The sequence below is a fragment of the Aotus nancymaae genome, unplaced genomic scaffold (assembly GCF_030222135.1).
Source record: "Aotus nancymaae isolate 86718 unplaced genomic scaffold, 86718_ANA_hifiasm-v0.15.2.pri h1tg000002l, whole genome shotgun sequence".
Classification (NCBI taxonomy): Eukaryota; Metazoa; Chordata; class Mammalia; order Primates; family Aotidae; genus Aotus; species Aotus nancymaae.
Window position 1 is genome coordinate 56,569,220 of NW_026988413.1, and position 26,256 is coordinate 56,595,475.

The 26,256-nt window shown below is 39.4% G+C and overlaps 1 protein-coding gene across 6 annotated transcripts in view; it reads right to left on the reverse strand.

The window, feature by feature from the left end:
• MAGI2 (membrane associated guanylate kinase, WW and PDZ domain containing 2) overlaps nucleotides 1–26,256 on the reverse strand; it is a 1,459,815-nt gene that overhangs the window by 309,036 nt on the left and 1,124,523 nt on the right. For 4 of the 6 annotated variants that reach the window (XM_064374946.1, XM_064374954.1, XM_064374969.1 and 1 more), the window contains exons 8-10: nucleotides 18,985–19,106; nucleotides 18,506–18,634; nucleotides 16,864–17,046 (exon numbers count right to left, since the gene is read on the reverse strand). In XM_064374946.1, the coding sequence (XP_064231016.1) occupies nucleotides 16,864–17,046; nucleotides 18,506–18,634; nucleotides 18,985–19,106 (434 nt within the window). The remainder of the gene's footprint in view (nucleotides 1–16,863; nucleotides 17,047–18,505; nucleotides 18,635–18,984; nucleotides 19,107–26,256) is intronic. The other 2 variants (XM_064374940.1, XM_021667866.2) reach the window with 1 other exon arrangement.

Here is a 26,256-nt window from a genome sequence, read left to right on the forward strand (position 1 = left end):
TGGCATACTTACATGGCACCTAGCCAAACTTCAGTGTCAGATAATACATACAAAAGGGGTGAAATGTCCCTATTCCAGCTGCCAGTCTGCCAACAGAATGGCTGTCAACATGGCACCACAATTCTGAAAATTTTCTGATACCTCTATTAAGTCTAAAATGACTTAAAGAAGCAAGAGGTGTCTTTAAATGTTTGATGCAGAATCATTTTTTCTCCAGGATCCAAAGGGTGAACATCCTAAGAGTTCATAAGATCTTTTCATGTATCTATTACTCCTGGACTATTACAGCTTTTAATTTATTGGAAGATAGTCTTATGGAGATTCATAATGGCTACCATTTCCAAGAGATTCCATGTGCCATGACCTAAGTATTTTATATGTAATAACTCATCTGGTGAGATGTTTGGTTTAACTAGACTAATAAAAGCTTTAAATAATTCTGTTAGGAGAACATAATCATAGAAGAATCTATGATTATTACAGGGAATCTTATGCCTCTATAGTAATCCACATCAGACTAGTGCTGCAGAGAAAGATTCATTCACTAATTTAATCAACAAGTTGAATAAATATTGGTCATATATGGTCATGAAGTAAGTCTTGGGGATTTATTAATGATCAATCAGACGCAGGTTGTGATCTCAATGAGCTTACAGTCAGGTTGGGGAGGCAGGGGAAGGCAAATAAGAGTTTACAATTCAGCTGAGGGAAGAGCAGATAAAAATAAGCATCGTTCATAAAAAGCAGATTGTTTCCTGATGAACCAAAGGCTCAGTTCAGAGACAGGGCAGTAGGAACTGAATGAATTTGACATTGTCTATAAAAATGCATATAGTGCATACACACGCATGAATATCACACCATAGAATACAAAAGACTGCAGCCATAAAAATAATGAAATAATGTCCTTTGCAGCAACATGGATGCAGCTGGAGGTCATTGTCCTAAGTGAATTAACATGAGAACAAAAAAACAAATACTGCATATTTTTACTTATAAGTGGAAGTAAACATTGGGTACTATGGATGTAAAGATGGAAACAACAGACACGAGGGAATACAAGCATGGGGAGGGTCGGGGCCAAGGCTGAGAAACTACCTACTGGGTACAATGCTCCATACCTGGTGACAGGATCCGGCATACCCCAAACCTCAGCGTCATGCAATATATCTATGTAACAGACCTGCACATGTACCCCTGAATTTCCAAGTTGAAATTATATATAAAAATAATGCAGATGGCAGTCTACATAGCAGAATCTGGTACATCTTTCATCTAGTTGTATCATTGTGGTTCATTGATAAAGCAAAGGAATTGGTGATTTTGGACCTACACTTAAAAAGCTAAAGTGATGAAAACTGCTTAAATGCACTTAGTTAATACTTTTAGTATGAATTTATCTTAAGCTAAACACGCCTCAGTAATATACTCACAGCCAACCACCTCCTCCTAGTATTAAATATAAAAAGATGACGTTAACCCCGTATTTTCCAGACCATTTCTATTTTATTTAAATAATAGGCTTTCAGATTTTTTTTAAATGCCAATTTCACACTCAGTAATGTACTCTGGTACTCTAACATTCCTGGTGCTATAATGTCTAGCACCATTATGAGCTCTGCTGTGAGGCTGAGTAGAGGCCCCACCTATTTTTTCCTTTAGCTCCTCAGAGGGCCAGTGAGCCTTAGTGCAAATTAAATATTTTGTGCAGAATAATTTAAAATATTACTAATAAATGTACATTTAAGTGCATTGACTTTCATGACTTTAATAGGTAAAATCGTCATGAATATCACATCTCAATTACTTGTGACTTATCCAAATGGATACCAATACTGAAACTAGAAAAAACTGTAAAGTAGCACACTTTGCTATATCTGCACTAAAATGATAGTAAAGTTCTTAATCCTCAGGGAGAGATGAGAACCTAGGATAAGATTTGTATAGTTACCCCTTCTTAAGTGAGCTTTTATCAGAATGTGATTTTAAATGAAGAGGGAATAAAGAGGACTGTGCAAGGCAAAAAGAAAAGATAGAAATGAGAAAAAAGAGGAACCACAATAGCATTTGGGTTACAAAGACCTCTTTTTAAAACTCAATGTGTTGCTGGAGCATAGCATGGCATTAAGAATTGATGCAATAAAATTGTTTTTAATCTCCAAGTGGTTTTGGTTTGTAGCCAAATTCAAGCACTTTTCCAGGTGTGACATCTGGATCACCTATGTGTCATTACAAAAGGAGAGTAGTGGCTAGAAAGTGATCAGCGCTGCTGTCACCCTCACTGTGAGATGTCCTGTTACTGATCTGAGAAATACATTACTAGCAGCGGAGATATTAGGTATTTGAACAAAATGAAATTTTGAAAGTTAGGTGTGTTTACAAAGAACCAAGAGTAAATTTATTGATGGGCTAACAAAGTTTATTGTTTTTCTACCGAAGATACTAGTATTGGCCAACTGCCTAGAAATTTATTTTCTGGCTTTTAAAGAGACCAAAATGTTTTCATTACCACCCAAAGTTCATAAATGTCTAAACAGGCAAAATGATGTTATATCATGAGATTTTTAGAAAATTATTTAAACGAATGTGAGTATGAATATTTTGCTAGATTAAAACCTTTTTTAAAAAATTGAATTCCAGGGGGGTGGATCCAAGATGGCCGGTTAGGAGGAACTCGGGATTGCAGCTCCGAGAGAAGGCGCAGAGGGTGAGTGGACGCCACATTTCCAGACAGATTTTTACTGCCCACAGACCAGGAGATTCACAGGAGGAGGAGCCCCACGGGTCGCCAGCGCTGCTGGTTTCAGCGGCGGGGCCGCTCGGCCTACGCCCTGGGGCGGGGGGCAGAGGCTCCTTGTGCAGAGCGAGAGAGACTGAGTCCTCTCTGAGCCAGCAAGGGGAGCTGAAGCAGGGAGTCAAGCCAGGAACTCCCAGGCAAGGGCGCGCCATGAATCTCAGAGCCGCTGCTTCGGCTGACGCAGTGGCTCACAGGGCAGTGGATTTTTACTGCCCACAGACCAGGAGATTCACAGGCGGAGGAGCGCCACGGGTTGCCAGCGCCGCTGGTTGGACCGGCACGGCCGCTCGGCCAACACCTGGGATGGGGCAGCAGCTCATTGTGCAGAGTGAACAAGACTGGGTCCCCTCTGGGCCAGCAAGGGGAGCTGAGGCAGGGAGTCAAGCCAAGAGATTCCCGGGTAAAGAGGGCACCACCGGAAACACGGCTGAACCCGGGACGGTCCAGCTCTGTGGAGGAGGGGTGTCCTCCATTGGGAAACACCCTGCAGTTCCCAGGGCAATTTGCCGTAACCAAGACAACCCACCACTACAGAGACTCCATCATTACAGGGGCGGGCCAGCATAGCGGAAGCAGTTCTAACTACACCCATATAAACAGGACTGCAGGGAAGTTCACACGGAAGCTGGGTGGAGCCTACAGCAGCTCAGCGAAGCCTCTGCAGGCTGAGTGTGACTAGGCTGCCACCTTGTGGGCAGGAAAAACGGTAGCAAGACAGCGGAAAATCATAAAGCCCTAACTCCCTGGGACAGAACACCTGGGGGGAAGAAAAGGGGGTTTATGAGTTCAGCTGCCACAGACTTAAAATTACCAAAATTAGAAAGACAGCAACTACAAAGTCGATAGGTGGATAAATCCACAAAGATGGGAAGAAACCAGTACAAAAAGGATGAAAACACCCAAAACCAGAACACCTCTCCTCCTACAAGGGAGCACAACTCCTCACCAGCAAGGGAACAAGACTGGATGGAGAATGAGTGTGATGAAATGACAGAATCAGCTTTCAGAAAGTGGATAATAAGAAACTTCTGTGAGCTAAAAGAACATGTTCTAACCCAATGCAAAGAAACTAAAAACCTTGAAAAAAGACTTGATGAAATGTTAACGAGAATGGACAACTTAGAGAGGAATATGAGTGAATTGATGGAGCTGAAAAACACAACACGAGAACTTCGTGAAGCATGCACAAGTTTCAACAGCCAAATTGACCAAGCAGAAGAAAGGATATCAGAGGTCGAAGATCAACTCAATGAAATAAAATGAGAAGGCAAGATTAGAGAAAACAGGGTAAAAAGGAATGAACAGAGTCAACAAGAAATATGGGACTATGTGAAAAGACCTAATCTACATTTGATAGGTGTACCTGAATGTGACAAAGAGAATGCATCCAAGCTGGAAAATACTCTTCAGGATATTATCCAGGAAAACTTCCCCAACCTAGCAAGGCAGGCCAATATTCAAGTCCAGGAAATACAGAGAACACCACAAAGATATTCCTCTAGAAGAGCAACGCCAAGGCACATAATCATGAGATTCACCAGGGTTGAAATGAAGGAGAAAATACTAAGGGCAGCTAGAGAGAAAGGTTGGGTTACCCACAAAGGGAAGCCCATCAGACTCACAGCAGATCTCTCAGCAGAAACCCTACAGGCCAGAAGAGAGTGGGGGCCGATATTCAACATCCTTAAAGAAAACAACTTTCAACCCAGAATTTCATATCCAGCCAAACTAAGCTGCATAAGTGAAGGAAAAATAAAATCCTTTGTGAACAAGCAAGTACTCAGAGATTTCATCACCACCAGACCAGCTTTACAAGAGCTCCTGAAGGAGGCACTACACATAGAAAAGAACAACCAGTACCAGTCACTCCAAAAACGCACAAAATGGTAAAGAGCATCAACACAATGAAGAATCTGCATCAACCAATGGGCAAAACAGCCAGCTAGCATCAAAATGACAGGATCAAATTCACACATAACAATATTAACCCTAAATGTAAATGGACTAAATGCCCCAATCAAAAGACACAGACTGGCAAATTGGATAAAAAGCCAAAACCCATCAGTGTGCTGTATCCAGGAAACCCACCTCACATGCAAGGATACACAAAGGCTCAAAATAAAGGGATGGAGGAAGATTTACCAAGCAAATGGAGAGCAAAAAAAAGCAGGAGTTGCAATTCTCATCTCTGATAAAATAGACTTTAAAGCAACAAAGATCAAAAGAGACAAAGAAGGACATTACATAATGGTAAAAGGATCAATGCAACAAGAAGAGCTAACGATCCTAAATATATATGCACCTAATACAGGAGCACCCAGATACATAAGGCAAGTTCTTAAAGACTTACAAAGAGACCTAGACTCCCACACAATACTAGTGGGAGACTTCAACACACCATTGTCAATATTAGACAGATCAATGAGACAGAAAATTAACAAGGCTATCCAGGACTTGAACTCGGACCTGGAACAAGCAAACCTAATAGACATTTACAGAACTCTCCACCCCAAATCCACAGAATATACATTCTTCTCAGCACCACATCACACCTACTCTAAAATTGACCACATAATTGGAAGTAAATCACTCCTCAGCAAATGCAAAAGAACGGAAACCATAACAAACAGTCTCTCAGACCACAGTGCAATCAAGTTAGAACTCAGAATTCAGAAACAACCCAGAACCGCACAGCATCATGGAAAATGAACAACTTTCTCCTGAATGTTGACTGGATAAACAATGAAATGAAGACAGAAATAAAGATGTTCTCCGAAACCAACGAGAACAAAGACACCACATACCAGAATCTCTGGGACACCTTTAAAGCAGTCTCTAGAGGAAAATATATAGCAATAGGTGCCCACATGAGAAGAAAGGAGAGATCTAAAATTGACACCCTATCGTCAAAATTGAAAGAGCTAGAGGAGCAAGATCAAAAAAACTCAAAACCTAGCAGAAGACAAGAAATAACTACGATCAAAGCAGAATTGAAGGAGATAGAGACATGAAAAACCCCACAAAAAATCAATAAATCCAGGAGCTGGCTTTTTGAAAAGATCAACAAAATAGACAGACCACTAGCCAGACTAATAAAAAAGAAAAGAGAGAATAACCAAATAGATGCAATAAAAAATGATAAAGGGGATATCACCACAGATTCCACAGAAATTCAAACCATCATCAGAGATTATTACAAACAACTCTATGCACATAAACTAGAAAACCTGGAAGAAATGGATAAATTCCTGGACAGTAGCCTCCTCCCATGCCTAAACCAGGAAGAAGTCGAAACCATGAATAGACCAATAACAAGGTCTGAAGTCAAGGCAGCAATTAAGAGCCTACCACCCAATAAAAGCCCAGGCCCAGATGGGTTCACAGCCGAATTGTACCAGACATACAAAGAGGAACTGGTACCATTCCTACTGAAACTATTCCAAATAATCCAAAAAGAGGGAATCCTTCCCAAATCATTTTATGAGACCAACATCATCCTAATACCAAAACCCAGCAGAGACTCAACAAAAAAAGAAAACTACAGACCAATATCCATGATGAACATAGATGCAAAAATCTTCAATAAAATACTGGCAAGCCAATTGCAACAGCACATCAAAAAGTTTATCCACCATGATCAAGTAGGATTCATCCCGGGGATGCAAGGCTGGTTCAATATACGCAAGTCTATAAATGTAATTCACCACATAAACAGAACCAAAGACAAAAACCACATGATTATCTTAATTGACGCAGAGAAGGCCTTCGACAAAATTCAACAGCACTTTATGCTAAAAACTCTCAATAAACTAGGTATCGACGGAACGTATCTCAAAATAATAAAAGCTATTTATGACAAACCGACAGCCAATATCATACTGAATGGGCAAAAACTGGAAGCATTCCCTTTGAAATCAGGCAATAGACAAGGATGCCCTCTCTCACCACTCCTATTCAATATAGTACTGGAAGTTCTAGCCAGAGAAATCAGGCAAGAAAAAGAAATAAAGGGTATTCAATTAGGAAAGGAGGAAGTCAAATTGTCTCTATTTGCAGACGACATGATTGTATATCTAGAAGACCCTATCATCTCAGCCCAAAATCTCCTGAAACTGATAAGCAACTTCAGCAAAGTCTCAGGATACAAAATCAATGTGCAAAAATCACAAGCATTCCTATACACCAATAACAGACTTAAAGAGAGCCAAATCAAGAACAAACTGCCATTCACAATTGCTACAAAGAGAATAAAATACCTAGGAATACAACTAACAAGGAATATAAAGGACCTCTTCAAGGAGAACTACAAATCACTGCTCAGCAAAATAAGAGAGGACACAAACAGATGGAGAAACATTCCATGTTCATGGTTAGGAAGAATTAATATCGTGAAAATGGCCATACTGCCCAAAGTAATTTACAGATTCAATGCTATCCCCATCAAGCTACCAATGACCTTCTTCACAGAACTGGAAAAAACCACCTTAAACTTCATATGGAACCAAAAGAGAGCCCGCATAGCCAAGTCAATTCTAAGCAAAAAGAACAAAGTGGGAGGCATCACACTACCAGACATCAAACTCTACTACAAGGCTACAGTAATCAAAACAGCATGGTACTGGTACCAAAACAGAGATATAGACCAATGGAACAGAACAGAGGCGTCGGAGGTGACATAACATATCTACAACCACCTGATCTTTGACAAACCTGATAAAAACAAGCAATAGGGAAAGGATTCCCTGTTCAATAAGTGGTGTTGGGAAAACTGGCTAGCCATATGCAGATGCAGAAACTGGACCCCTTCCTGACACCTTACACTAAAATTGACTCCAGATGGATTAAAGACTTAAACATAAGATGTAACACCATAAAAACACTAGAAGGAAACCTAGGCAAAACCATTCAGGACATAGGCGTAGGCAAGGACTTTATGACCAAAACACCAAAAGCATTGGCAACAAAAGCCAAAATAGACAAATGGGACCTAATCAAACTCCACAGCTTCCGCACGGCAAAAGAAACAGTCAATAGAGTGAATTGGCAACCAACAGAATGGGAAAAAATTTTTGCAGCCTACCCGTCTGACAAAGGGCTGATATCCAGAATTTACAACGAGCTAAAACAGATTTACAAGAAAAAAACAAACAAGCCCATTCATAAATGGGCGAAGGATATGAACAGATACTTTACAAAAGAAGACATACATGAGGCCAACAAACATATGAAAAAATGCTCATCATCACTGGTCATTAGAGAAATGCAAATCAAAACTACATTGAGATACCATCTCACGCCAGTTAGAATGGCGATCATTAAAAAATCTGGAGACAACAGATGCTGGAGAGGATGTGGAGAAATAGGAACACTTTTACACTGTTGGTGGGAGTGTAAATTAGTTCAACCACTGTGGAAGACAGTGTGGTGATTCCTCAAGGACCTAGAAATAGAAATTCCATTTGACCCAGCAATCCCATTACTGGGTATATATCCAAAGGATTATAAATTGCTCTACCATAAGGACACATGCACACGAATGTTTATTGCAGCACAGTTTACAATAGCAAAGACCTGGAACCAACCCAAATGCCCATCGATGATAGATTGGACAGGAAAAATGTGGCACATATACACCATGGAATACTATGCAGCCATCAAAAACAATGAGTTTGCGTCCTTTGTAGGGACATGGATGAAGCTGGAAACCATCATTCTCAGCAAACTGACACAAGAACACAAAATCAAACACCACATGTTCTCACTCATAGGCGGATGTTGAACAATGAGAACACATGGACACAGGGAGGGGAGCACTATACACTGGGGTCTGTTGGTGGGGAGTGGGGGGGACAGTAGGGGGGTGGGGAGTTGGGGAGGGATAGCATGGGGAGAAATGCCAGATATAGGTGAAGGGGAGGAAGACAGCAAATCACACTGCCACGTATGCACCTATGCAACAACCTTGCATGTTTTTCACATGTACCCCAAAACCTAAAATGCAATAAAAAAAAAATTGAATTCCAACAACTACTTCTATTTTTATTAGAAAGATAAAGCTAGAGACCTGGTGGTTTTACTGCTTATAATATTTGGATGTGGTATTATGATTCACTATTATTTATTGCTAGCACTACAGAGAACTGAAAGGAAAAAATTATCAACACTCTGTACCAGCAAGATTGTGAGAAGGCAGAGTGCCCATAAAAGTGAAAGGTACTTTTCTCAGGGGAGTTTGCGCAAACTCAGAGAACTCTGAAATAAAGCACCCACAAGAAGCATACTGCAGTAGATAAAGATTAGTAAAAGCTTTTTGTGACTTCTCCACCAAAAGGTTCTCCTTTCCTTGAATCCAGGCTGACCTATGACTCACTCTGATCAAAAGAAGTAGAAAAGTTGCATTTCTCTGATAAGTTCATTTGCTTCCAGGAATTGACAGACCACCTAAATGATTGACACCACATAAGTCAGTGGAGTGGAGTGAAAGTGACGCTCTTCAGGATCCAGGCCAGGCCTTAGGAGGCATCACAGCCTTCCCTTTTGCTTTCTGGTTACCCTAAGCTACCTTGTTTTTGAGACTGTAGAGAGATGCCTGGCAAGATCCTAGGTGTCCCAACCATCCCAGTGAAGGCATCAAGTGTGAGTGAAGGCATCAAGTGTGTGTAAAGGCATCCTGTGCATCCTAGCCCCAGGAGAGCTTCATATGACTGCACCTGGGTGATGAGTCCTGAAGTGAGTCTAGTAGAAGAGAACCACCCACCTGATCCTAGGTGAGATTGCAGAATCATGAGCTGATGATCTACTGTTCTTTGACATCACTCGAGTTTGGCATAGTTTGTTAGGCAGCGATAGAAAACTAAACAAGTACGTCAAAAAAGTAGAAAAGTTACATTTCTCTGATTAGTTCATTTGCTTCTGGCAATTGACAGACCACCTAAATAATTTATACTACCTAAATGTGAACACCTGGCTGTGACAAAGGGCAGTGATGAAAGGCTGGCTGTTTCACTAAGACTTTCTAAATAGGGCAGTTGTGGGGAGAGCCCACCTCAGCGTGTGCTCAGGTTTCAAAAGGACGCCTGCTCTGGATATAGGCTGGTTATGAAGTGGTGGAAAAGCAAGCCAGAAAACATTTTCAAATGACCTCTTAGGCTTTCTTGCAGCTCTTTCTCAGGAAATGTTTAATGAGCAACCAGGAAATTTTAGTAAACTGCTAGGGAACTTAGAATGGTTAGGAAGGGCTAAAGAACACGGGGCTGGGGTGGAGTGGGGAATTGCTGGGTGACTAATAGCTGGAAAATCAACATGGAATGGCCAGCACTAAGAAGAGAGGCAGTAACCGCTCCTGTGAGAGCAGGCCCATCACCATCCACACGGGCCTCAGGTTAATCTTCACTCTTCCTGAGAGGGTAAAAGGGTAAACAAGATTTCAGATAATAATGCTACAGGATAGAGTATCCTGAAACGGTGCTAAAACTCCCCAAAGTGAGAAACTGCTCATACTCCGATGTCTTAGACTATTTCTAGAAGCCACTTAATGTGACTGATACGAAAGATAAATGGAAGGATTGGGTTCTTTTCTATTAGATAGAAGCCCTTAGTCTCTACCACAAAAGTTAATCCCCACTGTTACTCACAAGCACTCCTTCCAAGCAGTTCTGAGCATAGGCTTGGATGGGAGAAGGGGAGGAGAGGATGGAGAGTGTTTGCAAAGCTGTACAGTAGGTGAGAAAGGAATCTTCTTGCTACTACTACAGGCAGTCATTCTCATACTCCATTGGGCATATCATGTAGATACTGAAGACTTTTGGTTCAAGATAACAGATTGAACACAAATCTTTCTCTTTAACAAGGACTTTAAAATAGATAAACCTGCAGCAGTGAGGAGACTCCGAGAAAGACTGTTATAAGACAAGACAATGGAAGAGAAATCTAGAATATGGAATGTCAATAAAGGCACAACAGCAGAGGTATCACGACTTTGGAAAGTATATACCAGAGCAGGGGCTGGCAAACTAAGACCCATGAGGCGAAACCTGCTGCCACCTGTATTTGTCATAAAGTTTTATTGGGACGAAGCCATACCCACTTGTTTACACGTTGTCTAGGGCTGCTTTCACCATAGCAGAGTTGAACAGTTGTAACAGAGACCATCTGGTCTGCAAAACCTAAAATGTTTTACCTAAGTATTTACTAACATTTGACACTTTACAGAATTTTCTCAGTTTGGTTCTGGTGTCTTCTTGGCTGAGAGGGCAGCATGGACAGGAAGGACCCTCAGTTGCTCCACAGAACCCCAGAAGGGCCAGGGATTCGGAAACATCTGATGCGAATATATGGAGGATCTGCCGGCCATTTGCCTTCATGCACGACTCCCACCACACACCCAAGTCAGAGAATGAGGGTGTCTCCAAAACAGAAAGAAAAAGGCCCCATAGAACAGATTAGACTTTCATATTCTGTTCCTGCTTCATAACCCTAAAAAAAACCTGACTAGTCTTCAAACTCTGCCACAAATGTTGGACTCCCGAGTAGCTTTACAGGATTTCACAATTAAATATGGAAATCTGGAATCATTAGACATGTGAGCACCACACTCTAGTAAAATAAAGATATGTTAGAAAAAGAGGATATGGAGAGGAGTAACAGTGGACTGTGTTTGGGAAAGATACAATGCCAAGTCCCTAAGTGTCAGCCATGTTACCACCCTACTAGACAGGGGTAGGACGACAAAAAAATGACCAGAAGAAAAAAAGAACCTCCATAGTACCTAATACGATGACACTTTTGGGGGAAAATATGAATATTTTAAGAAAGAAATTGCAATAAAGAAAGTATAAAACTCCACAAAGATGTTTAAGGGAAACAATATATTTATAGTACATTGCCGGGCTCAGTGAAAAATGTACAAAGCCATAATAATTCAAACACTATGCAAATTTCACTAAAATTAGTTGTAAAACTCTATTGGAAGGATGTAGGAGGGTTACAAGATGCTAAAGCTTCATTTCTTTCTTAAAGAAATTAAATAAAGGTCATGTCTAAACTGTTAAATCAAGCCAACTGTATAAGCATATTCATTGGAAGTGTGAAGGTAGCTACCAAAAGAAATATCTAAAAGAATATAAATTAACCCATTGTCTCTGGGATATAGGTCTAGAGGGTGGGAAGGGAGAGGATGGAGACATTTTAAGCATTATACATATGTTAATCCTTTTTATTTACCATGTACATGTATTGCTTCAACAATTAAATATATATATATATATATATATATATGCATATTGTTGAACACTACTTCTAGAAATCTGGAATCAGTAGGTCTAGGGGCACAGGAATTTGTATTTTTAAAAAGCTCTCCAAGTAGTTCTTACAAAGTTAATCTTGTGCCCTTACTTTTAGAAGCACAGATACAGAGGTAGCAGCCAGTAAAAGAGCAGTAACATCTATCCGCTCAAGTGGAGAAGCACCAGGGTCTAAGGAATTCTAGGACTGGCTGGGCATGGTGGCTCAGAACTGTAATCTCGGCATTTTGGGAGGCTGAGGCAGGAGCCTTGCTTCAGGCCGGGAGTTTGAGAACGGCCTAGGTAACAAAGTGACACCTTGTCTCTATAGAAATTTTAAAGAGATTATCCAGGCATGGTGGTACAAGCATGTGGTCCCAGCTACTTGGGAGGCTGAGGCAGGAGGATGTCCCAGGAGCTGGAGGCTGCAGTGAGCAATGATTGTGCCACTATACGCCAGCCTGGGTGACAGAGTGAGACTTTGTCAAGAAGAAGATGATGAAAAGCAAGAAGAAAGAAGAGAGAAGAAGGAAACAAGAAGAAGAAGAAAAAAGAAAAGAAGAAGAGGAAATGAAGAATGCTAAAAAGCTCGCATGTTTTTCTCTCAGGATACTTTCTTGTGATTTTACTAATAAAATGGATAAATACTAAAAGAGGGCAAATAAAAATGAACAGGTTGTGAGTTACTTCATAATTCAACCCCTGCTTATGGAAGCACTTCATGAAGCTAGTTAGCTCTCTTCTCTCTTGTATATATTGCAAACCACATGCTTTGATTCAAAAACTAGCCTGGGGAAAAGCACAAAACATCATGTAAAGACAGAAGCTTTTTAACTGAAGGATGTTAGATAAATAACTATTTGTCAGACTCTGTGGTTTCTGTGTAAGCCATGTTACATCAAACTTGATTTTTAAAATACTTTAAAGAATGTAATCAGGGTCTCTGGTGTTTACAAACGATTGCTGGGATGTGTAGAATACTTAATAATCAGAACTCAGAGGGTTTCTGGGCACTATGGTAATTCTTCCTGAGAAACCTTCTGGAACATCATAGGACCACTGGGATTGGTTCAAATAGTTATCAAAAAGCAGCCAAAGGCACACTGCCCTCATTTTCCCCTGTTCTCCATCCCTTCCCAGGAGTCAGTGCCAACTAGGAAAGAAATAATTCCCAACTCTACCCTTGTTTCTCTTGTACAGGACCCTGGGTCAAACTTTTTGGTACAATGGATTTTCCTTTGTGCCTATACAAACTACTGACATCTCTTTGCCTAAATGAGAGATTACCTAGAGCTGGAGAAGTTGATTAAAATATTTTCATGTTTATTTCAATGTCAAATGAGACTGCTCACCTTTTAAATACCAATGACTTATCCTTTATATCTGTAGTATCTATTATTTAATTTTTGAGGTTCACTGGATATATAAAGTCATAGTAAAAAAGAATATTAATTTTGTCTTTTCCGTGTACTTGTCTTTTAAATTTGATCCAGAAACTGAAAAACTGGTTTGTTTGTGCTTAGTGGTCAGCTACATTGTCCAATTAGCATTGACTAGGCTATACTGTAAAAGAGGAATTCAGCCTATTCAAATTTCATTTCTTCGTTTATAAGAGCATCCATCCACCCACCCATCCATCCATCCATCCATCCGAGAAGTATTTATGAGAACCTTCTATTTGCCCAGCACTTTTTTAGGTTCCAGGAACATATAAGTAAACAAAATATTAGCCACAGAGTAAACCTCTATGCCAAATAGGCTAAAAATTAGTTGAAAATTTCTATGAGAATAGTTTTAATTACAGGTATATGTGTATTTCTGATATTTTGGCTTTTTAAATTTGAGGATATGTGACTCTATACTGCTCTCTGATGTTTGCTACAAGTCTAAGTAGTTCGTCTTTACCATTTATGATTATCATTTTGCTCTACACTTCACCATGAATCCACATTAAAGGTGAAACATTAATGTACATGGTGACAGCATAGCCCCTTTTCTAGGCATTTCTTACTACTGTGCCTCTCTGCATGTACTGTTTCCTCTTCCCATGATCTTTCTCTCTTGTCTTCCTAGCAGATACCTATTCATCATTCAAAACTCTTTCAGACATCATCTTCTCTTTGAAGTCTTCCCTAAGCACCTCCCAGCAGAACTGATCCCCTCTTCCTCTGAACTACTGTCGTACTTACGTACATATTTTTATTATTGCATTGATATAAACATTCATTAACATGTCACTGGAAAACTTCTTGAATACAGAAACATTTATCTCATTTTTACATCCCTAGTAATTTGGGATTTGCTAGTAATTAGCAAAATGTCTGGCACATTCACTAAATATTTGCTGAATTGGACTGAAGAACCAGTCCCTCTATTATAACATGTGGGATGTCAAAGAAATGTGTTTTTACATGTGATTTTAAATTATCTCACAATTACAGGTAAACATTTTAAATTTTTTGAATATTTAACAAGCCTTACTTTTTGTTTTATAAACTCTTATCCAATGAGAGACATTATCATCCCCATAAGAGCCTAATAAAATTATGAACTTAGCAATATACTTTAAAAAATTTCTGTTGCTTAGCCAGGTGTGATGATGCATGCCTGGAGTCCCAGCTATTTGGGAGGCTGAGGAAGGGGGATGGCGTGAGCCCAGGAGTTTGAGTCCAGCCTGGGCAATATACCACAACCCCGTCTCTTGAAAAAAAAAAAAAAAAACAAAAACAAAAACAAAAACTTGTTTCTCAATCCTTCTACTCGCCTGACTTTGTGCCAGTATTGTGGTGACTATGGACCCATTCTATTTTGTTACAATTACTTGTTTACGTGCCTGTGGCCTCTCCTAGATTTGAACGCCTTGAGAAACAGGACTGTGTTCTTCCCATTTTTATAGCCCTGTTGCACTGCAATGACTATGAGAGGGAGGTGCTTAGCAAGTTAAATGCACAGAGGACTAAAAATGCATGATGGTGAACAGAATCAAATCTTTGGTTCTTTTCTCTCCCCTAGGACCTGCTCTGTGACTATCTTAAATGAAGACAGTCTGCTAAATTCTAAATAAAGCTTTGACTTTGTGGTTGAATAAAGCTAACTGAGACTGTGTGGGTGTGGCAAACTAGCAAAATGAGTAAAAAAGAAAAAAGATTTTCTACGCAAATATTTGTATTTTGTCTTTTAAGTTTACACTGAATTAAGTCTCTCCCAGTTTTAAAACATAACATAGTGGAAAGAAAAATAACTACATGCTTCTTATGAAAGAAATAGTTTTGTGAAATATTTCACTGAAGTTCAAAAGCAATGGGGAGCCTTTCCCCTCTCCTAAGATGGTATTAGTCCCATAATTTTCTTTTATCCTAACTGTAGGCAATAGGGTAATTTTTGATGAAACATTTGATGTTTGTGGGGTTTTGGCAACATGAAGATGTGGACGCTTAGTAAAATATCACCAAATGAATGGCAGCGTGGACACCCTCTGACTCACTCTAGGAGAAAATTACGTACATGTGACTTTTATAACGGTAGTGTTCAGAAACATGGTGAGTTAGTTTTGAAGCTTCGTCTCAACTTTTAAGGAGATATGACATCTATTATACGCATTATTACTCACAAGTGAGTGGCAGAGACAAATATGAGGATACCTTAAAGTTATTTATACAGAAACTCTATGGTAAATGGCAATATAGCATTTGTGATATTTAAAATGAAAAATGTCAGATGAACACCTCAATTTTGTGTTGTTTCTCTATACACAAACCACTTTAAAACCTATGGAAGAATAATTCGTATATGCTTTGGTCATAAAAATAGCAGAACTCTTTCTCCAAAGTAATTCTCTAATTTTTGTATATACTAGAACACATTTTCAGAAAGTCGATATCATAAACTAAATCAATGCAAAAAATGTTACAATGGTGATAGAGTATATTCCTTTAGAGATGTGTTAACTGTAATTTATAATATATTCTAAGGCATTTAAAAATTACACTATAAAAATCTTGAATCAGCACTTAAAATACATAAGGTCAAATTTAATTTCTTCATTGTTTTCTAGATAAGGAAATTAATATTTAAAAGTTATGGGACTTATCCAAGATCATGGGCCAGGCAAGAAAATTTAAAATTAGACTGTGAAAGCAAACCCTGTTCATTACTTTTTCATTTACTCTGTACAATTTTCATATTTTATATGTTGCTGCCCTTAGCAATTTGCCTCTGTATTTCCACATGAAATAAATTTCAATTATAATTTGAGTAGACATCTGAGTAATTATATATGAAAAATAATTTTTAAGGACTAGAAAATACCCATATAGTAAAACATTGTATGGGGACCTATACCAATTTACACCAGTTTAAAATTTTTTCTATAAGATGAGCATGTATATTTCAATAACTAACCTGGATGATTTAGCATGAGAATATTATAAGATTAACACAGATTTTAAAATATTGTGGTTGAATATAAGTTAGAAAAGTGTGAAATGTTAATTACACCCCTAAGAACAAATTCTAGATATAAATTAGACAAGTGTCAATCTCAAGAGTCCGCTGAAGCCAGCAAACAGAAGGGCAGTCTAAAAATATAAGGCAAAAATTATATTCAAAATTGTTTCCAAATTAACTTGATATTTTTTAACTTAGGGAAACATAATTTATACTTTATGGTTTTCCTAAACTGAAGTGACCTTTGTCTTTTGAATAAAAACACAAAAGAAGCTCCTTATATTTGCCTTTAGAAAAAAAATGTTGCAAAACAATTTTCGAAAGCATCAGGGACCTTACCTGTTTCCATTTTTCCATCCTGTGCTGCAGGCCCATCCGGAATCACACTTTTCACCTGCAGAAACTCGTCAGGCTCGTCTCCACCAATGATGGTAAATCCAAAACCCATGTTGCTCTTTTTTAGGGTGGTGCTGAGGAATGTTCCCTTCAACTGGGATGCATCCCGGGTGAAGAGTGGTTTTTCTACATTGGCCAATATAAGTTAAAAAAGAAAAAGCCATGTTCAAGGCAAGTTCTCAGACAAGAGAAAGCCAGCCCCTGAGCAGCAACAATCCCAGGGGTAAATGTGGGGTCTTAGCAAATGCAAGCAGGTGGCGACCGCAAGAGGAGCAAAACTATTAGAACTTCCTACAGGTGAAGAGCAGTCCCAAGCATCCAGGGAAAGATGAAAAAGCTGTTTGGTTTGGAGACAGACTTTTTGTCAAATCAGTTTCCATTCATTAATTTAGCCTTCTTGGGCTTAAAAAAGGCTGTGTCAACAGGCTGCCAGAGCCTTCAGAGAAAGAGGACCAAGGAGCTCAAATCATACAGACACATCTGGATCTGTTCCTCTTGTTATGAAGGATTCCGGGTAGGAGGTATATGTCAGTGACTGGTCCTAAACTAAGCCTTGAAGAAATGAGGGTAGAAAAATGAAATGGACTTGTGATTTTTTTAAGTGAACGAGAGCACATTTCAGCGTGTACAGTATAGCAAACAGAGAAGCAGTGGAATGTGATCACATACTCAAAGGTCCAGATTGCTTAGAAAGAGTACCTGTATGTGGGACTGACTTTTGTTTACATCCCTCTATTGAGAGATACTATGAAGATAACCAGATATATAAATTGCTATTGGCTCCCATAGTGTTTAGTATACTCTAAAATGCAAGCAAAAGGCAAGCTGATGTTTTTAGATATAATTATGAATGTAAAGGTAACACATTTTGTAACAATATGTTGATAGATTCAAATCATACAACTGCCTGATTAATCTGTATAAGCAGTTGTATAGATTTACCTGCTAATTTATTACATAATATGCTTTTCCAGCTACAATCTGTAATAAATATATTCCTAAGCATAATAAGTGCTTTAAAAATAACAGTCATACTAGGAAATGGAATTAATATCTGCTTTAAATTTCATCACAGATAAATATTTTATATGATTCTTTAAAAATGTGTTATATTTAGGTGATCCGATTTAATATTTGTAATAGCCAAATTGTACATGGTAACTCAGTTAAGTATTATGCTTGATACCTTTTCTTGTTACATTTTGGGTGGTATGTAATCAACTCTAAAAAAATGGGTCATTCTCTTAGACTTTTACTTTTTCTGTTCACTTACATGTCACGTGTATCTTTATTAAAAACAGAGCTTCTTTAAAACATAAATAAAAACCATAGATAATCTTTTCTTCTGTTTTCTTTATCAAACTAATGTTTATAACCGGAGAGAAGTTCATCAGGAGACCTTTACATTCATTTAATTATGCTGTAGTATATGGCGTGAAAATTAGCAGGCAAGCCTAGACCTCCCGACTCCAAAGGCTCTTTGGTGCTTTTATTTAGAAGCCCACTAGCTGTGAAAAGTTTGTGCAGCAACTCATCCCACTACGTGGCTCCCAGGTGTAGTCCCGCAAGCAGCCCTGGGACATACCGAACAGCCAGGGCCTCCCTGCTGGGTCGCGCTGATAGTAAGACAAGTCATCCACGCTGCGCGACCTCTCCGGGGCAGCGCGGGGGCGGATGGATTTGGGCCTAGGTAATGTCGATGAGGAGCTGTCTACTGTCACAAAGGAGAACAAGCCTCATTCTTGTGCTTGGCCTTTTAAGGACAAACTTATGAGTCTCTATGAATCTCTGCAGTTTACAATGCCACTAGCAAAATCCATTCATCTCTACCTGGCGACATGCTGTACATTCCTACAAGGTACTGCCTGAGGCTTTAACTTCATCTGTGGTTGCTAAAGGCATTAGTTTAGAGAGAATGCAAACATCCAGCTAAAGCTAATAGAAGGGTCTGGAGAAAGCAAACCAATTTTTCAAAATGGTCCAAGCTACAGACATATTTGGAAGAGCAGGCAGTTTGACAGACAATTTTCCCTTTGAAACATCACATGCGGACAGGTATCATACCTCGGAAACCTGGGGCCTGCAGGGGCTTTGTTCCAAGTTCTGTGTGGGGCATGTTATGTTGCTGTAGCTTCCTTTTTGCTTCCAGGACAGGATTTTCAAACTGTGTTCTTCTATTTATGTGGCTAAAAAAGAAAATTTCAAATTAGGACAACAGTGGGGCAAAGTCATTTAAAAGGCTATATGTACGGCTCTATCACCTTATCTGATTACAGTCAAGTGCCTCACCCAGCACGCGGTCAGGCTCCAGACTCGGCTGGCCTGTCTACAACACACATTTCTGTGACAAGTGCTGATTTCTCAAAGGGTCCATCATATGCTATTCTGTTTACAATATGCATGATTCAGCCAAAATAACTAGAACGTGCACTGGTTTTCTGGTCTACTGTGTTCCTTTGAGGTGAGTTTGATGCATAAAAATAAGTGGTCAAGAAATGAAATTTATACTGAGTGGTGTTGAAGAAAAGAGCATCATCGGAGCTTTGCAAAGCTGCCATATGCAACAGGATAAATGGGAGGTAAATTCATTGATAGAGTGTAGCAACCAGAGTCTGCACTGTTTAGAGTTAGTCCTAAATTGAGAGACTGGGATCCTGGAGAAAGACTCCCAAGATGTTTGCAGTCTACAAACAAAATTACAGAATACATATACAGGACAGTTTATGCTGACATCAGTGTAAAGTAGAGAATTCATATTCTACATCGTGAGACGGCAAACTTGTAGGTATCAGACACAGAGTGGCTTAAAGCAGCTGTGGCCCAGCTAAACTGAGAGCTTATAGCCTAAGCAAATTGTGAATTCCTGTATAGCACGCTGTTTGATTTTTAGAGTTCCTTATCTGTGGGGAGAGTAGGAACCAACATGCCTGCTTAGTAGTGGCCCTATGTTGCTCTTTCTCTAGGATATAAACACCCCATGAGAGGGCTGGCATATATATTGACTTTGGTTCTTTGTAGAAACTGAAATAGAATTATGGCAGGCAAGCATGAAGAGGAGAGAAGGGATAGAGGAGAAATTGACAAATACTGAGTACTTAACCCTTGGCCAGTTACTATATTTAATTTTCCTCAGCGAGGCCTCATAACAAGACAGACTTGAATTCTAATTATTCACCTTTTAAAGGCAATGAGACTGACACATGGAGAGATCAGATTATTTCCTCTAAATCACGTCTCGTAAGTGGAAAGGCTGGACTTGGCCGTGTTCATTTCTAAAACGAATCTCTACACAGTTTTATTCTTTCTGCTATATGATTTCACACTGTTAAGTGCACACATACTTATTGTGTGTGTACACCCCTCATGGCCCCAACACAAACCACTTATAGCTTCAGAAAGGAAAAGAGATAGAAGCAGAAACATCTCAACAACCAATTTTCTAACACTATGAATCAGATCATTTCAAAGCAGTGCCCAGAAACATGGTAAGCCAACTGCAATATCTAATTCTTTCCTCATGGGAGACAGGGTAAGGTAGCTGCCTGCACTACAGGCTGTGCAGTCAATCAGTCCTGTATTCAAATTCCAGCTCTACCACTTGACCAGCAGTATGACCATGGGTGAGTTATCGAACCTGAGTTTTAGTGTCTTAATCTGTAATACCAGCATAATGCCTCCTTCCTGGGGTGGTTGTGAGCAGTAAGTGAAATAATGAATATTAACACATGGCTTTGAGTAGGCATGCTCAATAATTAGTGCCAGCTTGTATCACCATCATCATCTTAATCATCACCATCACTGTCATCATTTTTCCTCCATAAGAAAGGCCTTATTGGGGGATCTTTAGAAGCACTGGGTCCTTACTCTAATGGCCTCTGGTGCTGTTTAGGAAGGGAGTGCTTATAACAATCCTCTTTGTTAATGAAACTCATTTGTAAAAGGTTCAAAGTACAACCATCTATGTAAAATTATTGTCACCGGAAGTGAAATGTTGTTGTAATGCTCTCGTGCACCAAGGTCTTGTGCATCATGACTGTGGTGCACAGTGAACTAATATTATCTGTGCCTGGAAAGCATGTGAGCTTCCAAAGCTTCTCACCCTGTAAACTCCTAACACTGCCATCCTGTTTTGGAAGGACCAGCATTTGATGCCTGTTTTCCCGTTTCTCCATTATTACGTAACTTCCTTACCAAAATCCTCTGAAACCTTCCCGTTACCTAAACATATACTGTTCCTGATCTTGCCCTCACTCATTTCTGCAGCTTCGCCTTTGGCCGCATCACTACATGTGCCCTCTACTTTGAACATACTTGGAGCTACTCTGATCAGTGACTCTGTCAAACCTCTTATCTGTCCACAAGGGATTCAGTATATAAATGGTGCAGCACTTGAAGCAAGACAACCTGAGTCTCACGCATCTTGGGCAAATTTCTAACTCTCTAAACTTCAATATCTTTATCTGTGAGATGGGGACATTAATAGCTACATCATGGGTTGCTGTAAGATAAGAAAAATGTTTACAAGGTTTATATTTCCCTTAGATACCCAGGAAGAGCCCAACAATGAAGGCATGGTTGTAATTTTTTAGAGGTCTAGTTATTCCTTATTACTGTTATTGAAGTGTTGTGTGGTCATCGCCGTTATTCTGATGATGCTTTTCCTATCTCTCCTATGTCTCCTTCCCTAACCCCTCCCAGCCTCATTTCCTGCCTGAGAATCCCCCTTGGATTCTCAGAAAACTTTGAACAGACTTCTCTCACTGCAGTTTGTTCACTTAAAAAAAAAATCCATCCACTCAAGCATTTATCCTATGAGTAACAAGTAATCCAGTTACATTCTTTAAGTTATTAAAAAATACACAATCAAATAATTATTGATTATAGTCACTGTTCACTTATTTTCTTATATACCACTTCATCATTAAGAGGATTTGAGGACAACGACAACAAACGTAAACAAAATTAGGGTGAAGTTAGTTGAATCTAGATGGGGATCAATAGACAGAATTGATAAAATAGGTTCGTATTTGTTTACTAGAGTTTGGTTGCAAATTAGCTTTCAGCTTTTAAGTTGCTAATTCCACCAATTACACTATTCAGAGTATTTAAGATGCACTCAAGCCAGTTGTTTAGAAGGACATAGTATTCCTGTTACTAGGTCTTATGTGACATTCCTTTCCCAATTTTGAATAAAGCGATTTCTGTGACGTAGTATACAGCATCCTAAATGATAATTTTACAGTAATAAACTTCACAGGCTATACTAACTTTATTACAATGTATTTTAATGATTAATTTTCATGCTGATTTCCTTCCCTAGATTGTGTACTCCTATATACAGGATACATGTGTTATTTATCTTTGTGTAGTGAGCACCTAACACAATGAATGAAAAATCCTTTTTTTTTTTTTGTTAAATAACTAAATGATGAATGTGTGTTTTAAAACATTTATTTTCAAACATGGATGTCAATAACTTTAAGAAACCAAGAAACAGCTTTGAAATGTTCTAGGATATCAACTTTTCTTGTTTCCTATCTGCTCTATATCCGTTTCTGCATAACTTGATCCTTAGAAAATACATTGCAAAACTTTCTGGGATGCAGTTATGCATACAATAGAGTTCCTCCAACTTGCCACCTGCATGTAATTATTTTCTTAGAAAAGTTAATGTGTAGCCACCTGCTTTATGGTCACATGAGTTTCCAGAGTTCACAGAGAATGAAAATCCCAGTGAATGAGTTTGGCAGGCCTTGGGCCACACAGGCAGCAGAAGCAGGATATGGCTGTAGCACCATAAGCTAATTGCTGCAGAACATTTACATTGTCACAAATGAAGTCATTCATTTGAAACTTACAATGCTCACAAGCTCTAAAAGACTTACCACAAAGAAATGTGATTGTAGCTGAATAGAAACTTGTCTTCCTTATGCTTCCAAAACGAAGAGTTTTAAGTTGTTTCAGTAAGGATTTGGGGATCTTAACAATGTGCACAAAAAGATGTGAATGACAAATGCCATCCTTCCCATTGTTTAGGCTCTGTGAGATAAGTACTAGCTATTTCATCTAACTTCCATACAGAAGAAGTTGGGAAGCTACCAAGAGTTCTTGCTATTTAATTATATCCAGTCTATTGTCATGGTTAGCTGAGAATCTTTAGCTATTAAAAGCTAAGACAGTAAGAGTCATATTCTGAAGGGGGTATATCTTAACGACTCCATTTTCTCTTTACAGAAGGGGAAGACTACTGATGAGAGATGCTTCCAAATTAAAATGGTAAAGGGCTCAGGATATTCAAGGATGAGATTCCATTGCCTGATCTCTTTGTCCTTACATTCACTTATCTGCATTCTGACTCTCCTCTCACCACGGAATAGAAACTTCAGAGTAAGTTCCTATGTGGCAGTGCTTTGAAATTCCAGGTGCACCGGAGAACTTCAAAAACAAACAAACAAACAAACAAACAAACAAACAAAAACAGAAGACTCAGGCCCACCCTAAATCAACTGATTCATAATTTCAGAATGAGATACGCAGGCACTGGCATTTTTTAAATAGAAAGCTTCCCAGGTGTCCCTAGTGTGCAGCTAGGGCTGCGATCCCCTGAGTTAGAAGCTGAGACTGTGTGAAGAGGTGTTGCATAAGGAGTATCTAGCCTGATAAGATTTATGCAGAAGTCTCTTTTTGTGTATCTCAGGGAGGATTAGGAAATGCAACTTTGCTCCTGAAGAGGACTTCTGCCATCAGAAGTTTCAGACAACCACTGAGGGAAGGAAATATTTGAAGCTGATTAGAGGATATGCTGCCAAACGTAGTCCCTGGTCAGGGTCCTTTTGCCTGCCATTTTCTTCATTGTGGAGATGGAATGGAGGAATTAGGAGGAAAGTCGTACATACTGAGCCTATCAGTATGCAGAGGGCAGATTTGCTGAAGGTTATCAAAGCCATCATCTGACCCTCACCATCAATGCTCTCTGTATACCTCAGTCTGTTCACAACCCACCTTGCTTCTGGAGTTTTTGGAGAGAGGCTCTTTTAGTGTATAGTCATGAATGACACCTTTGCACCCACAGGTTACTATCCCACTATCTTGACTTCAGTTGAAATTTAGAAATAATCAATGTGGAAGAGAGCAGGGAGCAGCTTTTAAGTGGAGACGGTATCACATATAAAATGTTTCCAAGGTAGCCAAGGCGACTGTGCTAATTATCCAGGGCATGAGGTAGATAGTGCTCGAATAAATATTTACTGAATAAATACATGAATGGAGCAAGGCAAGCAGGAAAGAGGATATATCTCACTGTTTTCTAGCTTCACTCTCCTGTAAAATACACATTGTGGGCAAGGCATGATGGCTCATTCCTATAACCCCAGCACTTTGGGAGGCCAAGGTGGGTGGGTTGCCTGAGGATAGGAGTTTGAGACCAGCCTGGGCAACAGGGTGAAATCCCGTCTCTCCTAAAAATATAAAAATTAGCCAGATGTAGTGGCACAAGTGCCTGTACTATCAGCTACTTGGGAGGCTGAGGTTGAAGGATTGCTTGAGCCTGGGAGGCAGAGGTTGCAGTGAACTGAGATTGCCCCCACCGCACTCCAGCCTGGGTGACAGAGCCAGACCCTGTTACACACACACACACACACACACACACACACACACACACACACACACAGTGGACAATCAGAACTTGGTGTGAAACTTAGGGCTGGCTTATCTGATACAGTAATTTTTACATTTGGGTAAATTCATGGAATCCTTCAAAACAGAGAATCTTTCAACATATTCTAGTGATAGGAGAAAATGTCATCCTACTTTGGTGATAAAGGATTTAAATCTAATGAGGTGATAACTGGCAGCTGCTATCTTAGGTCACAATAAAAATGTGTGAATAAGGAAAAGCACTATATTAGGGATGAAATGTGGGCGCGTCAGAGAAGCAGCCACTCAGCACTGGGAGTGGGAGTGGGAGGACTAGCTTAGAGCTTGGCGTTGTGGCTCAGGATGACCACAATGCAAACTGGTTTCTTATGGGGCTTCCTGAATGAATTTAGTGTGGATTTCATGGTTGCTTGGACTCCTTGGGCTTTCTCTGATCCTGACTCCAATTCCCCTTCTCTGCATTGTTACCACCTCCCATCTGAACCCTAGACTATAGCTGAACTGTCAGGCAAACACAGACATCACACCCTCCCTGACTCTATTTTATTTATTTTAATACGAGCCTTGGGAAGACTTCATAATGTTTCCTCTACTGTCATGTCTGAATATATGGAATAAAAACAACTTCATGCTTTGAAAACTAAGGGAAGATAATAACAGGATCTTGTGAAGCCAACCCTCTTCAGAGAAGACAGGACAGTATGATGACAAGCTTTGTCTCTGTGCTCATGATGCTCACATGCAAGGCCCCGAACATCCTAGGTGTGTAACCTTGAGCTCATCATTAACCCTTTTTGTGCTTCAGAATTTTTCACCTGTAAAGTCAGATAAAAATAATATTCACCTCATAGAGTTGTTGTGCATAGTAAATGAGTTAAAATGAGTAAACTACTTAAGAACAGTGCCTGGACGTAAGTACTCAATCAGTGCTAACTATCCTCACTCAGCAAATCCTTACTAACCAAATTTTCTTGACTAGACACTATGGTAGGGGAGGGACAAATATTAATCAGGCACATAGTCCAGCAGCAGGGAGAAAACAGGGACAAAAAAGAATTATAATGCAAAACAAGGTTACATAATACAATGTGTGCCTTACAGGGCTTTGAAATGCTGCATTTTAGAAGTACGATATTAAAGCCTAATGTTTTAAATATAAGTTATTAGAAAATATGAGCTTTGAATAAATGGAAAAATTGAATCTATTTTACTTGGAGCATTTTTTAAAAAACAGAATAATTGAATCCTGCCTCTTGAAAAATTTCTTCCCAATTCTAACACATAAGTGATAATTTTCCTTCTATAAATGTCCATTCATTATTCCCTACTGAACCTGGGGGAATGTCAGTTTGCTTTGTGAATGTGAGTGGGAAGACTGAATCATTCACATGGTAATTTCTCCTGCTCTTCCTGAACATGAAGGTGTCTACACTGGGGATATAGTATCCAGGTGGGAGGTGGAATCATGGCCAACTGAAAAGACACTGAAACTCTTACAGCTGAGTCTATCCTCCACTCCACACTAGGCTGAGCTTCTCAAAATGTATATGTTCACATAAATGAGCTCTCTTCCCCCCTTCAGTAGTAATACTAAGTTATCTATTTAAGACATTAACCTGTAACATGTATTTTATATATAAGGGAAGATTCATCACTAAGCCATTAATCTTCACTAATTGC